Source organism: Urocitellus parryii, chromosome 11 (assembly GCF_045843805.1).
Source record: "Urocitellus parryii isolate mUroPar1 chromosome 11, mUroPar1.hap1, whole genome shotgun sequence".
NCBI lineage: Eukaryota > Metazoa > Chordata > Mammalia > Rodentia > Sciuridae > Urocitellus > Urocitellus parryii.
In genome coordinates, this window is record NC_135541.1 from 28,010,130 (window position 1) to 28,030,530 (window position 20,401).

The 20,401-nt window shown below is 46.7% G+C and overlaps 1 protein-coding gene across 2 annotated transcripts in view; it reads left to right on the forward strand.

Moving 5' to 3' along the window:
* Szt2 (SZT2 subunit of KICSTOR complex) overlaps nucleotides 1-20,401 on the forward strand; it is a 49,832-nt gene that overhangs the window by 8,145 nt on the left and 21,286 nt on the right. For both annotated transcript variants that reach the window (XM_026397691.2, XM_026397692.2), the window contains exons 2-30: nucleotides 723-848; nucleotides 1,316-1,489; nucleotides 1,786-1,956; nucleotides 6,274-6,405; nucleotides 7,459-7,600; nucleotides 8,003-8,109; nucleotides 11,082-11,292; nucleotides 11,492-11,662; nucleotides 12,100-12,334; nucleotides 12,522-12,651; nucleotides 13,391-13,533; nucleotides 13,738-13,890; nucleotides 14,030-14,144; nucleotides 14,344-14,561; nucleotides 14,643-14,858; nucleotides 15,190-15,268; nucleotides 15,611-15,705; nucleotides 15,987-16,155; nucleotides 16,330-16,444; nucleotides 16,550-16,663; nucleotides 16,862-17,032; nucleotides 17,210-17,301; nucleotides 17,555-17,678; nucleotides 17,800-17,958; nucleotides 18,049-18,253; nucleotides 18,501-18,616; nucleotides 18,741-18,987; nucleotides 19,880-20,021; nucleotides 20,144-20,236. In XM_026397691.2, the coding sequence (XP_026253476.2) occupies nucleotides 723-848; nucleotides 1,316-1,489; nucleotides 1,786-1,956; nucleotides 6,274-6,405; nucleotides 7,459-7,600; nucleotides 8,003-8,109; nucleotides 11,082-11,292; nucleotides 11,492-11,662; nucleotides 12,100-12,334; nucleotides 12,522-12,651; nucleotides 13,391-13,533; nucleotides 13,738-13,890; nucleotides 14,030-14,144; nucleotides 14,344-14,561; nucleotides 14,643-14,858; nucleotides 15,190-15,268; nucleotides 15,611-15,705; nucleotides 15,987-16,155; nucleotides 16,330-16,444; nucleotides 16,550-16,663; nucleotides 16,862-17,032; nucleotides 17,210-17,301; nucleotides 17,555-17,678; nucleotides 17,800-17,958; nucleotides 18,049-18,253; nucleotides 18,501-18,616; nucleotides 18,741-18,987; nucleotides 19,880-20,021; nucleotides 20,144-20,236 (4,365 nt within the window). The remainder of the gene's footprint in view (nucleotides 1-722; nucleotides 849-1,315; nucleotides 1,490-1,785; nucleotides 1,957-6,273; nucleotides 6,406-7,458; nucleotides 7,601-8,002; nucleotides 8,110-11,081; nucleotides 11,293-11,491; nucleotides 11,663-12,099; nucleotides 12,335-12,521; nucleotides 12,652-13,390; nucleotides 13,534-13,737; nucleotides 13,891-14,029; nucleotides 14,145-14,343; nucleotides 14,562-14,642; nucleotides 14,859-15,189; nucleotides 15,269-15,610; nucleotides 15,706-15,986; nucleotides 16,156-16,329; nucleotides 16,445-16,549; nucleotides 16,664-16,861; nucleotides 17,033-17,209; nucleotides 17,302-17,554; nucleotides 17,679-17,799; nucleotides 17,959-18,048; nucleotides 18,254-18,500; nucleotides 18,617-18,740; nucleotides 18,988-19,879; nucleotides 20,022-20,143; nucleotides 20,237-20,401) is intronic.

Sequence of the window (20,401 nt, forward strand, 5' to 3'; positions counted from 1 at the left end):
ACTAGAGTGTTGGCAATCAAGAGGTATGTGAATGGAGATGGTGAGCTGCAGAGGTGTGGTTTCAAGATATTCACTTGGGATGCTGGCCATTTACTTACTGATTATTTCTTTAGGGCTTGCTGTTGTTAAGACTTAGGAGAAACTGTCCAACTTTCATGTAATGTATCAGGGACCTACTGAGTATTGAGTTTGAATCAATTTGCTAAGTACAAAGGCACAAAAAATAGAGCAAGACCCAATTCCTTCCCTGAAGAGCTTATAGGTATAGGAGAAATTCTCATTAAACATTTGTGGAAACATAATGTGGGAAGGTCACTTCATCTTTGTGGAGGTCTGTGCAGAGTGAATGGGAACAGAGGGTTGAGAATAGACTTGCTGGTAACACCTTGCATAGTGGCGGGGGTGAACTTGCTGTCTTAGCTCTCACAAAGTGTCAGTTCCTGGGACACATTACTTACACAGGATCCATATATACTGAAACTCAGTGCCTTTTCTTTTAGATTTATTAATGTCTCTGTCCGGGCTGGGGATGTGGCTCAAGTGGTAGCGCGCTCGCCTGGCATGTGTGTGGCCCGGGTTTGATCCTCAGCACCACATACAAACAAAGATGTTGTGCCCGCTGAAAACTAAAAAATAAACATTAAAAAAGATTTTTTTTCTCTCTCTCTCTCTCTCTCTCTCTCTCTCTCTCTTTAAAAAAAAAAAAATGTCTCTGTCCCTAGGTGGAAGAAGCTGGGCAGGTGTTCCTGTTAATGAAAAAGGATTATCGAATCTCCAGAAATGTTCGCCTGGCTTGGTTCCTCAATCATCTGCATCAAACTGTGCAGGCCACACCCCAGGAGTTGCTGGTGAGGTCTAGAGATAGGCATGAGGGAATGACCCAGAAGGATCTGCTTTGTTGGAGTGTGCTAGAAACAGACAGGAGGGGAGACTAATTCTGAAAGCTCTAAGTTGGGGGTCGAGGGGAGGGGGGGTCAAGTGACTGCCCACAAGATGATTCCCCAAGGGAAATCTGAATAATTTTTCCAGATAATTGGGGGAAAGAGTAGGTGATTATTTATGGGAAGCAGAATCAGTATTAAAGGCAGGATATTAAAGGCAGGTCTAGGGAGCACTTTATAACATTTGATTCACTACCACACTTTAGATTAAAATCAGGATTATTTCTATTTTATAAATGAGGACACCAAGACTTAAAGAGATTAGGTGCCTTTTGTACAGTCTCACAGCTAATAAGTGGCCAAATTGGGATTCTGGGAAGAAAGCAGTGACTCTTTCCTGGTCCTTTTCTTCTTATATCCATCTTAATTACCAGCTTCAGTCTGAGCAGGAGTTAGAAGTCCTCAGTGTCCTGCCTCCTGGGTGGCAGCCAGATGAACCAGTGATCCCAAGACCATTCCTCCTCGTACCTTCTACTCGGGTTACCTTCCTTGCTTGGCAGTATCGATTTGTCATTGAGCTGGATCTTAGCCCATCCACTGGCATTGTGGTAAGTAGTTGGAGGGAGACTCAGGGAAGCAGGGATGGAGTGAAGGGTGAGGAAGAGAGAAAGGCCTATGGGGGAGGTAAAAAAGGATCCCAATCTACCATTGTGGGAAGAAGATGAACTTATAAAGGAATTAGGACTGTTAAAAGATAGTCCCATTCCATCTGTGGCACTATATTTAGGGATGTGATTAGTCATAAGATGAGAGTCCTACTGACTTGTGGAAGCTGCTTGTTTCTGCCCTCTGCTTAGGGTTGCTTTTGGGCACCCTGAGAGAGCTTTCTCTGCATTGCCCTCAGGATGATTCCACAGGGGAGATCTTGTTTGATGAAGTTTTCCATGCCCTGTCCCGCTGCCTGGGCGGGCTGCTTCGGCCCTTCCGAGTGCCTGGATCTTGCATCGACTTCCAGCCTGAGATCTACGTAACTATCCAGGCCTACTCCTCGATCATTGGCCTGCAGTCCCACCAGGTAGTTCATCCCCCTTCAACTTTCTACCCACAGACCAAATTTCCAGTAATCTGCTAAGTACTCACCCTGTCTCTACTATTTCTATCAAGTCCCCAGCTCTGCTGGTTTCTTTAGCCTGTTCTCAGTTATTCCCATGAGTCTCTGTTTCCTTGAAAACAACCAGTTCCTCTTGCCTTAAAGATGCTTTCTAAGGATGGGTCAGTTGACATTGATTAAACAATTGCCTATCTCACTCACCTCTTGAGTTTTGTCAGATGGTTTCTCTTGCATGAACTCCTGGCACTACCCCCAGGAGATGATTTTTTTGAATATTTTGTGATTTTGAACTTCTACAAATATTCAGAAATGTAATTTATTTTAGGGACAGAGAAGGGTCATATTTTCTGAGAGCCTGTGAACTATCAGATATAATGCTGACCACACTGATAATTACAGGGCTCATCTGCCACCCAAGCAGGCTATCACAAGACACTCCTTTTGGAGAATGGCCAACTCTGTTACAGAAATATCTATTTGGGGCTTAGATAAACATTGGCCCATTTCCCCTCATCTGCTTTTAACCTCAACTCATTGGTAGGGGCTTTTCCTGAAACTGTCCCTGCTGGCTATATTGTCACCTTAGCCATCAAACTTTTGGGGGGAGACAGACAGAAGCCAGGAACAGGCTCTGAAGGTCTGAAGTATACACCAACATACCTGGTGCATGCCAGATCCCAGGGCAGGGACTGTCAGCCCTTTGTCCCAGTTTAAAGTGCTCTTCTGGGACAACTTTTAGCCTGGTGTTTACAGGCCACATCCCCAGACAGAGGCCAGGCTTCGCAGGTGCTGATAGCCAAAGCAGAGAGAGTATGGGTGTTAGGTAATCACTCAAAACTTCGTTCTGCTTGGCAAACACTGAAGCTTGACCTATGCCAGGCCCAGGCTATGTTCTGAAGACCCAGATGAATCAGGTACTGTCTTTATCCTGTTGGAAGGAGTTTAGCATTCAGAGGGGGAAATAGATATTGCAGGAGGTAATTTCAGTTGAACATGATAAGGGCACTGATAAGTTATGACTGGGGTGCTGCAGGAACACCAAGGGGGAGCATCCAATCAAGCCTGGAACAGTGACAGGGAAGTCTTTTAGACAAAGCAGCATTTGAACTGAGTCTTGAAGAACGAACTTGGGTTAACTGTTCAAAAAAGGGAAGACCAGCAAAAGCAAAGGCACAGAGCTATGAAACTGTACTCTCAATCACAGGTTTTTGAAGGAGCTACATATTATTCAGTTTTGATAGGGTAAAGTTTGAATATAGGAAAGTGGTGGTACAGAGAAGACCAGAGACAGAGGGGGGATCAATTAGGAAAGGCTTAGAATATCAATCTAAGGACTCTGTCCTTTATTCTATAGGGGAGTTAAGAGCACTGGATCATTGCCTATGTTTGCCTGACCATCTCCATCCCTATTTTGTATTTTATTTAGAGACAGGGTCTCACTGAATTGCGTAGCACCTCGCTTTTGCTGAGGCTGGTTTTGAACTCTAGATCCTCCAGTCTCCGCCTCCCAAGCTGCTGGGATTACAGGCGTGAGTCACCAGACCCAGCCAAAATGGGGATATCAATAGCACCAATACATGGTGATTGGATTAATACATGTCAAGTAGTTGAACAGTACTTGCCCCAGAGAAAACATGCAAATGTTAGCTTTTCAAATAATTAGCCATAGGTATGAGGGGAACCTCTGAAAATTTTGAATGGACAGCAACAGAATCAGATTTGTACGCAGGTAAGATCATACTTATTTGTGGGAAGTGTGGAAGATGGAATGGAGACAAAGTCTGGATGTAAGGAGAACAGGCAGAAAATGATTGCCATTTGGGAGAGAGGGTGATATCTGAACAAGGACAGCAGCTGAGGGGAAAGAGAGAATTTTCTTAGGTAAGCTCCCAGGGCCACTAATCAGCCCCAAGCCAGCCTCCACATCTTCTCTGTAGTTCCTCAAGGTATATCATGCAACTCTAAAAGAAAAGTTAGTGGGTGTGATGACACAAGCCTATAATTTCAGCTACTTGGGAGGCTGAAGCAGGAGGATCATAAGTTTGAGGCCAGCTTGGGCAATTTAACATGATACCTGTCTCAAAATAAAAATGGCTTGTGATTATTATAGCTCAATGATAAAGTATCCATGGGCTCAATCCTCAGTACCTCAAAAGAAAGAAAGAAAGAAAGAAAAACAAAGTTAAATTGCATTTATTTATAATACATGTCCTTTGAAGATTTGAAAGCCACATTAAAATATAAAGAGCTGGGCATGGTGGTGGTACGCATCTCCCATCTACTTCAGAGGCTGAGGCAGGAGGATGGCAAGTTTGAAGCCAACCTGGGCAACTTAGTGAGACCTTGTCTCAAAAAATAAAAAGAGCTGGGGGTGTAATTCATTGCTAGAACACTTGCCTAACATATGCAAGGCCCTGGATTTAATCCCAATGCCAATAAAAAATAAAGGAAATAAAAAATAAAGGAAAAAAGCAAAACTCACCTATAATATAATACTCAGAAATAAATATTGTTAACATTTTATGAAATTTCCTTCTAGTCTAGTGAGTATATATTGATTCTCCCCCACCACCATCCCTTTATTCAAAGACAGAAAGAGAACTATCAGGTGCATTCCAGACATATGACTTCTGTGTCCTACTCTCTTATAATACAGGTATTGTCCCACGTCATGAAAATTTTCTTTGAGAGCTTGTTTGGAAATACTGAAAGGGAAGTGCAGCTACTTGTATACTCTTTTTTTTTTTTATTTTTATTTTTTTAGCTGTCAATGTACCTTTATTTTTTATTTATATGTGGTGCTGAGAATTGAACCCAGTGTCTCACACATACTAGGCAAGCGCTCTACCACTGAGCTACAACCCCAGCCCTAGTTGTATACTCTTGACTAAAGAATGATCCTCCTCTATCAGAGAAGGTCATCTTCTTAAACTAAGCTCACAGCTTTGGGAGGGATTCCCATGGAGCAGTGAGGGAGGATGGGGACACCTGCCTAGCCAGCCAGATCAGTTGAATCAACCCTGCCAATCAATGGGGTGACTGATGTCATAGCCAGATCACCCTCACATCCATGAAATTTTCTTTGAAAATGATTTTAATTACTCCTTAACTTACTATTTTATCCTGTTTTATCTTTAAATATTTAGCCAGCCCCTTATTGTTGGCCAGTTGTGTTGTCCCAGTTTTACTACTTCTAAACAATATAGATAGGAACATTTTATCTCATCTTTCTGTTGCTCCAGTTCCTGCTACTTCTCTGTTTCTGTTTTCCTTTTCACAGGCCTATAGAATGGGACAGTGTTCCACTTTCCCTCTCCGGCTGTCCCTATCCCCTTACAAAGTATGGAATAGAGAGTGAAGAAGTAGAAGAAGTTGTTCCACAGGAGGGTAGGAGTCAGGGAGAAGAAGTGGGCATGAAGGACAGGTTATAGGAGTGTGATGAGGAAAGAGGGGTGAGATCCTAGGGTCCACCATAAGGTCTTACAGATTTGTATATAGGGGGCACTTATTTATATTTGAAGTAGAAGAAAACGACTCCATGGAGAAAGAGTGAAGATCCTAGAGAGACAAGAAGTTTGTGAAGAGACGGAGAGAGATTAGCTCTAGGGGGAAAGTGTAGGATAAAGAACCCTTTCTTGAGAGTCTCAAAGAGAGAACAAGAACATGGATAAATGTAAACATGCCATAGACTTTGAGGGGAATTTCCAGAGGGGTGGATTTCCAGGTTAGGGCCAGTTCTTATTAGCTGACCTCCTTTCTCTATGAAGAGTGGTAATTGTTATCTGCTGAGAGTAAAGGAAAGGAAGGAACATTTATGGGGGGAATAAGAAGAACATTTTGAGTTCAAAAGAAGCAATAACCTCCAGGATACCTGTGTGTATCTTAAGAAATGAGTAAAAGGAGTTTGCTGGGCTGAGGTGGGCAGTTTACAGACAATATACCAAAGCCCATTATGGAAGGAGCTGGGAGATCTTATGGTGCCCCCATGTGGGAGACTGGGGAAGCCCAGGGTGGAGGGCCCTAAGCAGAGGTAAATATCGTGACCCCAGATTAAGGTGACGGTGTCTTAAGGCTATGTGCAGGATTGCCATGTACCTAGGCTAAGAATTGGTGAAGTCGATTTAAGAAGGAGGAACTGGCTGTGGAGTCATTTGATTCTGGTTGGGTGGGAAATTAGGATTGCCTAGAGGGAGCTATGGAGAATAAGCAGAGAGAGCAGAGATCTGTAGGGGCCAGTACCCCACTGTGGTCCTATCTCAATCTTTCTCTTGTGCTTCTCAGGTGCTTGTACAAGGTTGCCTTTTGGACCCTTCTCAGCGGGAAGCATTCCTTCAGCAGGTGTATGATCAGCTCTGCCTCTTTGAGGATAAGGTGGCTGCCATGCTGCAGCAGCAGTATGATCCCCAGAGCCAGGTATGTGGGAGAGAAATGGGCAGAGACTATTTTGAAAGAGAGTACATAGGATGGAGGGCAGAGAGGAGGATTATACCACCTAGAGAGGGTAAGGATGGCAGAAAAGGACTAATAGCCAGGGGCAGAGTGAGACAAGGACAGATGTGCTAGTGAATACTTAAAACTAGCTTTAAAGGACAGTGACTCACATTCTTGGAGGGAGAAAAGGTGAAGGCCATTTGCTTGTGTTTTTTCAATCCCAGACCCTCGTCCTGTGAGGATCTGAGAAGCTGACCATAAGTGGCTTTGATTTCGAGTTAGTATTTTGTACAATCTTAGGCTTACTAGAATTACTGCTTGGCTCACTAGAATTGCTTTGGATATCACAGAAGTTGCCAGGCAAGTAGCAGTTCTGTGTGCCTGATGACTGGTATGGAATTGGATTGTTTATAAAATATTTCATGATAGTGATGGGAGAATATGGAAAAAGGCCCTTCTCCGCAAAAGGTGGAGAAGCCCTGCCTCAGTACAATCTGATAGTTCATCTGGTGTTGACTCCCTTCCCATCTGAGGTTCAGCAGCTGAGCACATGTGTGGAAGGGAGAACAGTGGGACTCAGCAGCATCGTGGGGAGCTTGGGGTCTTCACATGATTAGGCCTGGGCAGTACAAGGCTAAAATTCTGGTTTGGGAGCTGGAGGCGTAGCTCAGTGGTAGAGCACATGCTTAGCTTGGATTCAATTCCCAGCACTATAAAGAAAAAAGAAGAAGAAGCTAGATATGGTGGTATGTGCATGTAATACCAGCTACTTGGGAGGCTAAGGCCAGAGAATCATTAGTTTAAGGCCAGCCTCAGCAGGTTTTAGTGAAACCCTGTCTTAAAATAAAAAGTGAAAGGACTGAAACATAGCTCAGTGGTAGTGCACTCTGAGTTCAATTCCCAGATAAATAAATATTAAATAAATAAAAATTGATTAAATTTAAAACAGAAGAAAAATTATAAATTCTGATTTTGCTGTGGATGAGGCAGCAATGCAATCTGTCGTAGTCTAACTTTTCTGTAACTTGGGGCCAGGCAGAAGACCAGTCCCCAGACTCAGGGGAGCCCTTGGGCCGGAAGGTGGGAGTTTCCATGGTGACAGCTGATCTTGGACTAGTCAGTATGATTCGTCAGGGCATCTTGGCACTGCAATTACTGCCCTCAAACTCCAGTGCAGGTCAGTAAAAAGAATGTTGATGGGAATGGGGAAATGGGGATCCGCAAGGGTGGGGGGATATTGACGAAGATAGAGATTCTTGGGGATCAGTGGGTCTTAGGGAAGAGGACCTGTTTTCATTGTTTGCAAAATATAAATCTGCACTAGTGTATATCTTGAGTATCCTCAGCTCTGGCAACCATCAGGGACCCTAGTGGAAAGGAGTAGAATTACAAGGACATCATGTAGGGGAGATTGTGATCTAGCATCACGAGAAAGAAGCAGGAGGGGAGGAGAGAAGGAAAGGTATTAGAGGTTTATAAAACATGTTGATGAGTGGACACAGAGCCCTGTCCATTGGGTGCCTCCTTGTTAGTTTGGTCTGGCCAGTGCTGCAGGTCTGAATCTTGTTTTCTGCCTCAGGTATCATTGTGATCACAGATGGGGTGACCAGCGTACCTGATGTTGCTGTCTGTGAGACACTACTGAACCAGCTTCGCAGTGGTACTGTGGCTTGTTCCTTTGTTCAGGTGAGCACTCTATAGGAAGGAGAAGGAGTTGGGTATCTCACAAAGTCAGGTGTGGCTGGTTACTTTCTTACAGGTGAGATTTTTCAAATGAAGTTAATGACATAGTTGCCTTGGGGAGAAGCTAATGACATAGTTGCCTTGGGGAGAACGTGTCATGTCTAGAGCAATGGAGGTAGCAATGGTGGAAGAGGATTCTCATTTTTGTCCCCTTTCTTTAGGATTTGGGAGACAGCATGTTAAATAAAAAGAATAGAAATTTCAAAATCTGAGTCAGTTTCAGCTCCACCTATCCCATTAGCTTAGTTATTATTATTTTGGATTCAAGGGTTAAAAAACCAGCTCAAACTAGCTTAAGCAAAGGGGAGGGAAGGCATATACAGGGAACTACAGCTGATGGTAAACTAGAGAGGTAGACATAGCCAAGCATGGAAAGCTGGTTTGTCCATATTAAGAAGTAAAATGCATAGTTCTATGGGTGATGCAGATATACAGCAGGAAAATCACTAGTTGATTTACATTTTATAAAGGCCAATCTTGCTGCTGAGTCAAAGGCAGGAGTGGGGACAGAGAGACAATTAATTGCAATGGTTAGTAAGAGGAGCAGGGCTTAAATTAGGGAATTTAGGGGCAAGCAGTTTGAGAAAATAAAGAGATGGAGTTAATATGACTTAGGATTAGCAAGATACAAAGGGACAGGTGAGGGAGAAAAAGAAGTTAAGGGTGTCTCCAAGTATCTGACTGGGTAGCATGCAGAGCAAATGGAAATAGAAGCAGTTGGGGTGGAGTGGGGAAAAGATGATAAATTTTATGTATGTATATGTTTTGTTCAGGTTCATCTGTGTTGTGTTTGAGGTTCCTGTGATTGGTCACAATATAGTAGTTAAGAACATTGCCTTTGGAGTAAGGCATGCCAGTCTGAATTCTGGCTATATTTATTAGCTCTGTGACCTTGGACCCACCAGTTCACCTCTAGGTTGGATTCATTTATAAATGGAGATTATCAGAGTACCTACCTCCAATGGTGAGATCATACCTTTAAAGTACAGAGGAGAGTACCTAATTACATATGAAATGGCTGCAATTCATAGCAGTTAACAGTTGGATATGCAGACCCTGATACTCAAGAGACAGGATAGATTAGAGAAGTCAGAGATTTTGGAAGAAATGAGTAGTTAACATTGCAAGATGCAGAGAAAGATTAAGAGGGATGAGGAATGAAAAGTACCCTTTGGATGTAATAATTAGGTCACTGGGATCCTTTTCAGAATCATTTTAGTGAAGAGGCTATGAGGGAAATTTTTGCTGTGGATAGAAGAGAAGGAAGTAGAGATAAGTGTTGACACAAGAAATTTGGCTGTTCAGATCAAGTGGGGAACAAGAAAGAATGGTAGCCAGAGGAAAGCACAGGGAAGAAGGAGGGGTGTTTATTCTTTTTTTTTTTTTTTTAAGTTAGAGACTTAGGCTTTGTTCTAAGGGGTCATAGTGAAGAAGAGTTTGAAAAAAGGGAAAGAAAGAAGAAGCTGATGGAGTAATGTCCTGAATTGACAGGTGGACATTGGCTCTAGTAACAGATTGAGGAATTCTTTCAGAGCAGACAAGTGTTATTTCTTTCTTTGAGCTAGAAGATAGAAGTGAAGATGTAGATAAATTCTACCAAAGGCCCCATTTCTCTCTGAAGTAAAAGATAATGATGATCGGGGCTGGGGATGTGGCTCAAGCAGTAGTGCGCTTGCCTGGAGTGGTTGCAGCCCGGGTTCGATCCTCAGCACCACATACAAACAAAGATGTTGTGTCTGCGGAAAACTAAAATGTAAATAAAATATTAAAAAATATATATATAATTATGAATACCATAAGGAAGGGAGGCCAATGTTGAGAAGATGATACAGGCTTAAGGACAACCCTGAATAAGTAGTTGGGTGGGGTGTCATGTTTTGACATAGGACCAGCCTACACACCGTGCGATTTTCTCCATTTGCACACCATTGATTTGACTGAGTATAGAGGTTGTGATCCTAGTTGGGTTTTTGAGGTAGGAGCAGAAAACTGTGAAGAAGGTCAGGGATTTGAGAACAATGTTTATGAAATTGCTTGAATTAAGGATCCAAGTGGGGCAGGGGTTGCATAGGAGGGTCAGGATAATGCTATTAGACTTAGAGAGAGCACACTGAAGGCCTGGAAGACCCAATGTGGTCAAAGAGCAGCAGGAAGAGGGCAGAAGGAAACTAAAGGGATAATCACGTGTCATGGATTATAGCAATTTAGAATTGCAAAGATGAATTGTTCCAAGTGAAGCCAAGCCCCAAGATGTAGCCAGTGTGCAATAAAATAGAGATGAGGGTTAAGGAACAAAGCAGCCAGGGAACTAGATGAATCATCTAAGCCAGATAGTGAATATTTAAGCCTAAAGGGGTTTGTCACAACTGTTGGGCTGTGCTGTGGTGGTGTGAAGGCTCTTGGATGGTAGTGTGAAACCAAAGACAATACTAAATGAATGGCATGGCTGAGTTCCAGTAAAACCTTATTGACAATAATAGGTGATAGGCTAAATCTGGCCTCAGTGTATATGAGTTTGCCAATTTCTGATCTGTAGACTTTGCATTGGCCTCAGAAAGCTTTTTTGCAATGCAGACCTCAGGCTATACCCCAGACCTCCTGCATTTTAACAATATCTCTGGGGCAGGGATTGAGAAACACTTTATTGGAGATACACACTGAAGTCTTTCAGGATGATGACAGGAAACCAACTAAAATCTTTAGTGAAGGAAGAAAAGAGTATTTGATGTTGAGGAAGAAGGACAGAGGATGATGGAACCAAATGGTATGGGCTTCAGACAGAAGGCCTCAAGGGAGAGCAGGCACAGAGGGAGAATGGTTGCTCGCTTCTCCCCCAGTCCCAGCTCCCTCTCTTGCTATTCATCGTCTCCAGTTCCTCTGGTGGATCAGGGACTCTACTTGTTCACTTTCTCCAGGTGGGAGGCGTTTACTCTTATGACTGCAGTTTTGGACATGTGCCCAATGTGGAATTGATGAAGTTCATTGCAATGGCAACATTTGGTTCCTACCTGTCCACTTGTCCTGAACCTGAGCCAGGCAACCTGGGTCTGACTGTCTACCACCGGGCATTCTTGCTCTACTCCTTCCTACGCAGTGGTGAAGCACTGAACCCTGAATATTACTGCGGTAAGAGGCAGGCTAGGTGGGATGGAAGGGAGAATATAGAATGGGCCCAGAGATTATGCCATCTAGGCTTTGGAAGAACTGGAAGTCTGACAACTCTGGAGCTCTTCCCACAGTGATTTTGGCATAGTCCCTTCCCCTTGTGTACCTGTCCACTAATAGATCACCATTTTCTCTTTCCCCATCTTCACTGGGCCCCCAGGTTCTCAGCACCGCCTATTTAATGAGCACCTAGTCTCTGCAAGCAGCAACCCTGCCTTGGCCTTGCGCCGGAAGAAGCATACTGAGAAGGAGGTGCCAGCTGACTTGGTCAGCACTGTGTCTGTACGACTTCGAGAGGGCTACAGTGTCCGAGAGGTCACATTGGCCAAAGGTGAGGTCATTAGGTCCTACTATAATTTCACAGATCTTTGAGAACTTTTGTGCAGGGAGACCTGTTGAACAGAGTGGAAGACACCCATGTAACACCCCTGAAAGAGCATCACTATGAGAGACTCTGCTTGTCATTTGAGAGTTGCCTTCAGGGCTCACTTCTCCCAGCAAGTAATTTCCCAACTCCATCTCCTTTTGCACAAGGTGAACCAGCTGAGACGAGTGTAATGCCCTGAACTTGGTTTTATTTTCAAATTACTCCTGCAAACTTCTTTTTGAGTCAGTTGACAGACTCTGGGCCTGAAACCTATGGAACTGTGCTTGGAACCTTTGGCCAAGCTAGAGTTCCATGAGGTAGGTGAGGTTTCAGATAGGAATCTCTCTAGGCCTGGAATCCTAAGTCTTCTTCACCCAACTGGTCCTTCTGCTCCCCTGAAGGAGGCTCCCAATTGGAAGTGAAGCTGGTGTTGCTTTGGAAACACAACATGCGCATTGAGTATGTGGCTATGGCACCCTGGCCCCTAGAGCCTGAGGGTCCTCGAGCAACACGGGTGGAAGTGACAATGGAAGGTGGCTATGACATTTTGCATGATGTGTCCTGTGCACTAAGGCAACCCATTCGTTCCTTATATCGTACCCATGTTATCCGCCGTTTCTGGAACACACTGCAGAGGTAAGCGAGGTCACCACTTGGTGAATAATGCCTTATTTGTTGTATGGAGGGACGGGTTTATGAAACTGGGAGTGGGGGAGGGTCATCCTGAGCACCAGGCTGGGTCTTTGGTCCTGTCTCCTTGGGGTTCCCCTCAACTGCACCTAGCAGAGTCAGCTGTGGCTCAGGCTTGGCTCTTATTTGACAGCATTAACCAGACTGACCAGATGTTAGCCCATCTTCAGTCCTTTTCCTCAGTGCCAGAGCACTTCACACTTCCAGACAGCACCAAGAGTGGAGTGCCACTCTTCTACATCCCTCCAGGCTCTACCACCCCGGTGAGTAGCTCTGATGCTTGGTAGCCCCTTTTCTGTTCACCTGGGTAGGGATCAGCACAGTATCTGGATCCCAGACCAACTTCTGTACCTTCTCTTTCAAGGAACAGAAACTAGAAGCTTCACCTTTGACCTTGAAAGCATCTCTTTTCTATCTTCTAAGGCCCTGGGGAGGGGGAGAAGAAGGATCCAAAAGGTCCTTAACAGATCATGGGTGTCTGACATCTTGCAGAATGTTCAGGTGGTGGTCCCTCAGCAGACTGTGGACTCCCTCACCCCAACTTCCCCAGCCACCTTCACCTGTTCCCAACCATCACCAACCATTGTGAACTGTGTGCTTTCTGAATGCCACAGCTTCCTTTGTCCTGTGCTGTCTTCGCACTCGGTGAAGACATGGCTGGCAGCCTCGCACTGATGGGCACATGGCTTACATGGGTGTGCAGCAGTGTCATCACCAGGTGTTGCCATCACTCAATTTTTCTTTGAAAGTCAGTGACATAAGCTGGGCAGGTTCCATCTTCCTGCTGAATTCATCTTTAAGGAAAGGCTACACAGTTTGTCTCTGGCTCAGTCACACTAATATAGCCTTCAGATTGGAAGCTGTTTTTCCTCAATCCCAAATTAGGCTACAGCCCTTAGCCTTAATCTACTTCTGTCTTTGACCCCTTGAACTGAGTCTACCTTGGCTCTGTTTGCTGGTTGTCCACAGATGTTCCCATAGGGCTATCTCTTCTGTCCCCAGGTGCTCTCCCTTCAGCACAGTGGTTCTGACTCATCTCATGCCCAGTTTGCTGCCTATTGGAAGCCAGTGCTGTCTATGGATGCTAATTCATGGCAGCGTTGGCTGCACATGCATCGCCTGGTGCTCATCCTAGAGCATGACACGTGTGTATCTTCAGGGCTGGGGCCATAGTTTGGGTGGAGGAGCAGGGGTAAGAGGATAGGGAATGATGGGAAGGGTACCAGCTGTGTCCATGTCTTCCTGTTTATCAGCCCTGATAATCTCAGGCCTAGGGGAGGAAGTAGTATACTCTTCCCCCTCAAGATTGGAGCTGGGAGGTCTGATTGCATTCAACACCTTCTTCCTAGACCAATCCCCAAGCACTTGCATACCCCAGGCAGCAATGGACGCTACAGCACTATCCAGTGCAGGATCTCACACTCCTCCCTGACCTCTTTGCTTCGGGACTGGAGCAGCTTTGTGCTGGTCGAGGGTTATTCTTATGTCAAGTTGCTCTCCAGGTGGGCAAAGTGATATCTCCTCACTTTTCCCCCATCACCTTATTCCATGTCTCCTCTAATGCCAGGCCTCAAACCTACCTCCTCCTAAACCCATCTACTTCCAGCCTAAGGCTGCTCACTTTCTCCCATTTCTCCCCAGTGCCCCAGACCAGCCCCCTTCCTCCTTCTACATGGTCCGCATCATTTCCAAGGCCCCATGCATGGTTCTTCGCCTGGGTTTTCCCATTGGCACTCCAGCACAGGCCCGACACAAGGTAAACTGGGCCCTTACTCCCAGACCAAGGAGTTTTTGGGTGTAGATGAGCTCCATTTCCTCTGCCCCCACAGGGCCAATTTTAGTAGGGAGAAGTGATTCCCAGACCAAGTAAGGCTTGAAGGAGACAGTTTTCTTACCTTGTCTTTGGGCCCCTTTTCTCAGACTTCTGGAGAAACTTGATAACATTTTCCTTGCAGATTGTGTCAGATTTGAGGGAAGAGATCCTACGCCTTCGTTTCCCCCACCGGGTGCAAAGCAAGGAGCCAACACCCAAGGTGAAACGAAAAGGGCTGGGTGGCACTGGTGGGGGTAGCTCTCCCTCTAAGTCACCCCCCATGCTGGGGCCACAGCAGGCTCTGTCTGACCGGCCCTGCCTTGTGGTCCTCCATAAACCACTGGACAAGCTCCTCATCAGGTTAGTATAGAGGATGGGGAAGGGCCCTGGAACATGAGGGAAGGGTAGTAGAGATCAACTGAGGAATTGCCCATTTCCCAGGTATGAGAAGCTACCCCTGGACTACCGGGCACCCTTCCTGCTGACACTGGAGCCACCAGGGCCACTGCCCTTAGTCTCAGGCCGTTCAGCCTCGTCTAGCCTAGCATCACTGTCTCGCTACCTCTACCATCAGCGCTGGCTCTGGAGTGTCCCATCAGGCCTGGCTCCTGCACTACCACTCAGTGCCATCGCCCAGCTCCTATCCATCCTCACTGAGTATGTCACTGGAGCCTGCCAGGCTACTGGGGCAGAAGTAGAGCAAGGGTGGACTTTGAGTTTGAACACTGGCAGAAAGCCTAAGCCACTTTCTATCACTACATTCCAATATCAAGCATAGAGCACGCTGCTCCTAACCTTGCGCTTTCCCCCTACTATGCTTATTTTGGCCCCTGATCCTAATTGGACCTGTTGTACCCCAAGAGACCGTTAGTTTGAACAGAACATCCAGTGGACTAGGCTGTCACGATGGCTACTGGGAGATGGATGTGTTGGGGCACTGCACCGAGTATCTCCTTTCTCATCTTCTCCCATCTTTATGGGGCTTTAGAGTTCGACTCTCTGAAGGGTTCCATTTTGCCTGCAGTGCGGAAGGAATCATCAATATGGTTCTGGAACTTCCAATTCAGGTGTGTGCTATCCCTCATGACACTTCACCTCAGGGACATTTGCCTCTGAGCTGGGTGGGGACTGCGATAAACCTTGCCTCATAGGGACCATATGATATGGTCAGAGGACCAAGGTCTGAGGCCAGAGTCATAGAAATAATGAGGAGTGGTGAAGGTACTGAAATTTTGAGGGCCAGAGCTAGGCTAGACCAGGTCTTCACACCAGCTAGGATTTTTCTAGGGTCTTCTATTTTTGTTGTTGTTGTGCTAGGGATTGAACTCAGGGCCTTGTGTATGCAAAGGCAAGCACTCTAACAACTGAGCTATATTCCCAGCCCTCTAGGATCTCCTATTTACCCACAGAATGAACCACCTGGGCAAGCTGCAGCTGAAGAGAAGCACACATGTGTCATCCAGTACATCCTCTTCCCCCCACACTCCACCTCCACCAAAGACAGGTGAGATTTAGCCCTGCCTGGAAGTCATCTCTGCAGAGTGCCCTCTCTCCTCACTGTCCCCTAAACATCTGGCTCACATATCCTGGGATGTTCATCTCAAGTTGAGGCAGAGGGATGTTATATTTTGATGTTTCATCAGGCAGACAAGGTATATAGAGGCCACGTGCAACTTGTGGCTATCCTATGCCTGCCTCCTTCCTCTCCTCCATGGGCTCGCTCCCTGCCACAAGGCTATGTGTTAGATCCCTTCTCCCTCTTTCTTAGAGCACTCTCTCCTTTAGCTTCTCAACAGATGACGACAATGATGTGGAGGTGGAGGCCTTAGAGGGGGACTCAGAGCTTAATCTGGTCACTGAGGTGTGGGTGGAGCCACAATATGGGCGAGTGGGACCTGGCCCTGAAAGCTGGAAGCACCTGCAGAACTTGACATACTCTGAGATCCCTCAAGCTGTGAGTGTCCCGAGACCCATACCCTGATCTTTCACCAGGTTGGATCTCCTTTGGATGCAGTAGCCCCTGGGCTTCTTGGGGCCTCAGAATGTCTGTGACTGTTTAGGCTTCATTGAGAACCAGAGGCTAGTTTTATGAGGAGTTACTCCTATCCTCTGATGTTTTCTTCTCTAGCTGCACCCACGGGATGCTGCCTGCATAGGCTCCATGCTGAGCTTTGAATATCTGATACAGCTCTGCCAGAGCAAGGAATGGGGTCCTTTGCCCCCAGAGCCACGGGTCTCTGATGGTTAGTAGGGAAGGCAGCCCCTGGGTGGAACAGGGGAATGAGTAGGGAGAAAGCAGGTAATCTGGATCTCACTGTTGTATCCTATCATCCTTCCCTCCCTCCTAGGTCTGGACCAGGGAGGAGACACCTGTGTCCACGAGATCCCTTTCCGTTTTGACCTAATGGGATTTCTGCCACAGTGCCAGCAGTTGCAGATGTTTTTCCTTTTGCTTTCCAGAGGTGGGTGAATTTGATACCTACTCACCCCTCTCCTAAGGGGTCAGCATGCTGGGCATATTAGAGACCAGATGAGTAGAGGAGCAAATGAATGATGGGGCAGGAGGAAGCTGTAGCCAAAGGGTTTTGCTGGCCAGGGTGGAGCTGGGGACACTGGATAGCAGGAAGCTCTGGGTGCTGAGCAGAGTGTGTGTCGGGCAGAGCCAGAGGGTGTTCCTCTCGCCGAGGGGCCCTGTCCTGCCAACGACACGGTGCTGTGCCTGCTGCATAGCTGCCTGGGGCAGGAGCTGAGTGACCGGGAGATCCCACTGACCCCTGCTGACCAGGCTGCCTTCTTGAGTGAGGTACTGCGGCGGAGCTGTCATGATCCAGGTGAGCTCCCCACCTTTTTTTCTAATACTAGAATCCAGCCCAGCCCTTTCTCCCCCTCCCACAGGGCGGTTTCTGTCTAAGCTCTGGACTCCCTCCTCCCCATCCTCCCCATCTCTTCAACTTAGAGCCACCTTTCTGGGGCTCTACCCTCTTCCACCATCTCTACGCCTATTGTAGGTGCAGAGGGGCCACCAATGGGAAGCCATGGGATCCTAAAGGATCAAGTCAGCAGCACCCTGGCCACTGGAGACTCAGCTCTTTCTGCCCTGGTCAGCATTGAGTCTTCTCCCTAAGCCCTTGTCATACTGACCTCCTTCCATTGCTATACATACATGTATAGTGATGCCAGATTTCTATCACCCTGATTCCGTATACCTTCTGCCACAGACTGAACACTGTCATTTCCATTTGTTCTGAATCTTATACACTATACCTAAGATGAATCAGCTCAAGGTGAAGGAAGGGAACAGGGCTTAGATGTTCTCTTATAGATTGCTCTAATTTTTTGTTTCTCTCTTACAGGATGTAGGTCTTCCTGAAACTCTTAGGCCTCTCATCTCTGCCCAGCCTCCTCAGTGGCGCTGCTATGCCAGGCTGGTGACCCCCCAGCATGTGTTCCTAACTTTTCTCCCCGCTACCTTCACAGGTACTGACTACTGGCTTCACTAACACTCCCCACCATAGATACACACACTATATATAAACCCCTGCACTCCCTCACCAGAACACCAAACAACTCTGATTTGTATCCATCTTTTCCTCTTCAGATGTTCAGCGTCTGACTGCCTATGGCCTGGAGCGACCTTCTCAAGAAGAAACAAAGCTTGGGGATTGGAGTGGAACCCCCAGTCCACGAGATCTAGGAGGAACTGGGGTTAAGGCTACCAAGTCCCAAGTCCCTATCCTCAGCATAACCCTAGCTGATGGTAAGGTCATTGACTCTGATGTCAGTTAAATAGGAGTGGGGTGAGACACAAATAAAGGGCTTAAACACCATGGGACACCTTTCCCCGCAGACAGTGCCCAGGACCAAGGAGAGCTGAGCCCTCCCTTTCACCAGGACTTACAGACTTATGCTGGGCGTCAGACTTCCCAGACAGAGGGTACAGAGGGGCCCCGGACCCGGTGTCCTGTCTATATCTATAGCTGTTCCCTGGAAGCATTGAGGGAGCAAATGGTTGGCATGCAGCCCCCTCAGGCGCCCCGAGACCTCATCTTCCGGTGAGTGCTCTTGATATTCATCTGTGTCCTCCTCCTACAAAGGTTTTGGTGTACACTCATGGGTATGGATAAACAGATTGATGGTCAGTGAAAGGAACTCAGCTTCTGGCTTCCCTCAACAGGTTCATCAACTGAGTGAATACATTTTGTAAGAGTCTAGATATAAGAGACTGGATATCCACTGACTAATGAATCCAAGGTATCATATAGGGAAGTTAACCAAACTCTGTTGTCCCTCCATTCCTAGGACTCAGTTTCTCGACCACCCCTCTGCATCCTCAGTCTGGATGGAGCCCAGGTACAAAGAGGCAGCTACCCATTGTGCCTTGTTGCAGGAGCATGCACAGCGGTGCTATGTCCGTGGTAAGCAGGAAGGCCACGTGAGGGAAGAGTGGAGCTCCAGGAGTGGAGATACAGACATTACAGGGATGGGACCTGGAGAGACCATTCCAGAGCTGACCCTCGCGGCCTTTTCCACTTCCCTTAGGGCTATTCCGGAGCTTGCAGCAATCACAGAGTGTGACTTGCCAGGATTTGCTGATAGCAGTGGATGCCTGTGAGGAACTACTGCAAGAAGTAGACATCACCCCATTTTTGCTTGCTCTGTGTGGCCACACTTGTGGTTTACCTCATGCACCCCCAAGCCCTGGTCCTCTCAGCCCAGGGCTTTTCAGCAGCAGCATTGAGGAGGGTCCAGAGCCTCGGGAACGAGCTATCCTAGCTTCTGAATCCAGGTTCGGATTATTCTTGAATGATGTTAGAGAAAGTGGGGAAACAAACCAAGACTCTAAAAACAAGAACTTTCTAATCCAGGAGTGGGCACAGAGAAGCATCAATATTTTGTTGCTGGCTTCCTTTTTCCTATACAGACAGCCTTTTCCCCTGTGGCCCTGGAAACATGCTCCCTCTCAGGCACTCCCCATTTCTCCTGCTGTGGTATGGTCTGATGAGCCAGGTCAGGGCCAGGGAGTTCCCAGTTGCCAAATTGGAGACTTGTTCTGAGGACCTCCATATAATAGTAACAGTCTCCCCAACTAATCTCTTTGTCATGGGGACCAAAACTATGTATTTTGCTCACTGCTGAGTCCCCAGCTAACTTTAGACCTTTGCAGGCCCCTACTGAAGAGAGGCTGGAGGAAAGAAGAAAGATCACAGGCAGATAGCTCTATATTAGTCTCTGCAGCGTATTGCCCATGGGAAAAAATGAACTAGAGTGGTGGGTACACAGAGGACTCCTAGTTGAAACTCTAGCCCGGGGCCCTCTGGAGCTCTAGATCTCCTGCTTTTCATGCCCCCTAAGTGAATTTATTTTTTTCCCATCAAACCTCACTTCTCCACCTGTTTTCTCCATTCACGGGGAACAATACCACTCTCCACCAAGTGATGAGTCAGAAAACTGGGATCACCCTCACTCTACTTCACAGAAATAGTCTGGCCCTTAAGAAATGTGGAGGTTAGAGTCCAAATAGGTGAGTTGGTTCTCCTTGGCCTCTGTCACTGCCCAGGCCATTGGGTTAATACTATGTAGACAAGAGACAGGTGTGTGCTGCTCCTCACTTGGGAAGCAGGTACCTCTAGCACTTGGTAGTTTTTGATACTGGTGTTCTCCCCACCCCCACCTCTCAGTATAGAGACTGAGGACCTAAGTGAGCCTGAGTTTCAGAGCACCCGTGTCCCTGGCAATACAGACCCTGGCCCAGAGATCTCTCTGACAGATGTCTGCCAGCTCAGAGGAGAGGCACATGATGCCCTTCATGGCCTCATCCAGGTAGGGAGCTTGGGTGAGGTCAGAAGAGGGGTAGAGTCCTTGTGCACTGTCCCAATCTGGTGGAGGGGTAGTACCTTCAAGGGTCAGTTGACATCATAACCCACTTCTAAACCCTACAACAGGAGAAATTCCTGGAAATTAGTCGTCTTCACTTCCGCACTGTGCCTTCCAATCCCCACTACTTCTTCTATTGCCCTCCATCCAGCAGACGAGAAGTGAGTGCCTTTATCCTTCCCTCCTTTGTGCCCCAAACCCAGAGCCCTAGTCATCCCACTTGGCCTGCCTAGATCCTCTTGAATCTTACTTCCTTGTGACCCAATGTAGTTCTTGGCCTACTTAGATCAAATTTTGTTTTGTTTGGGTTTTTTATTTGTTTGGTT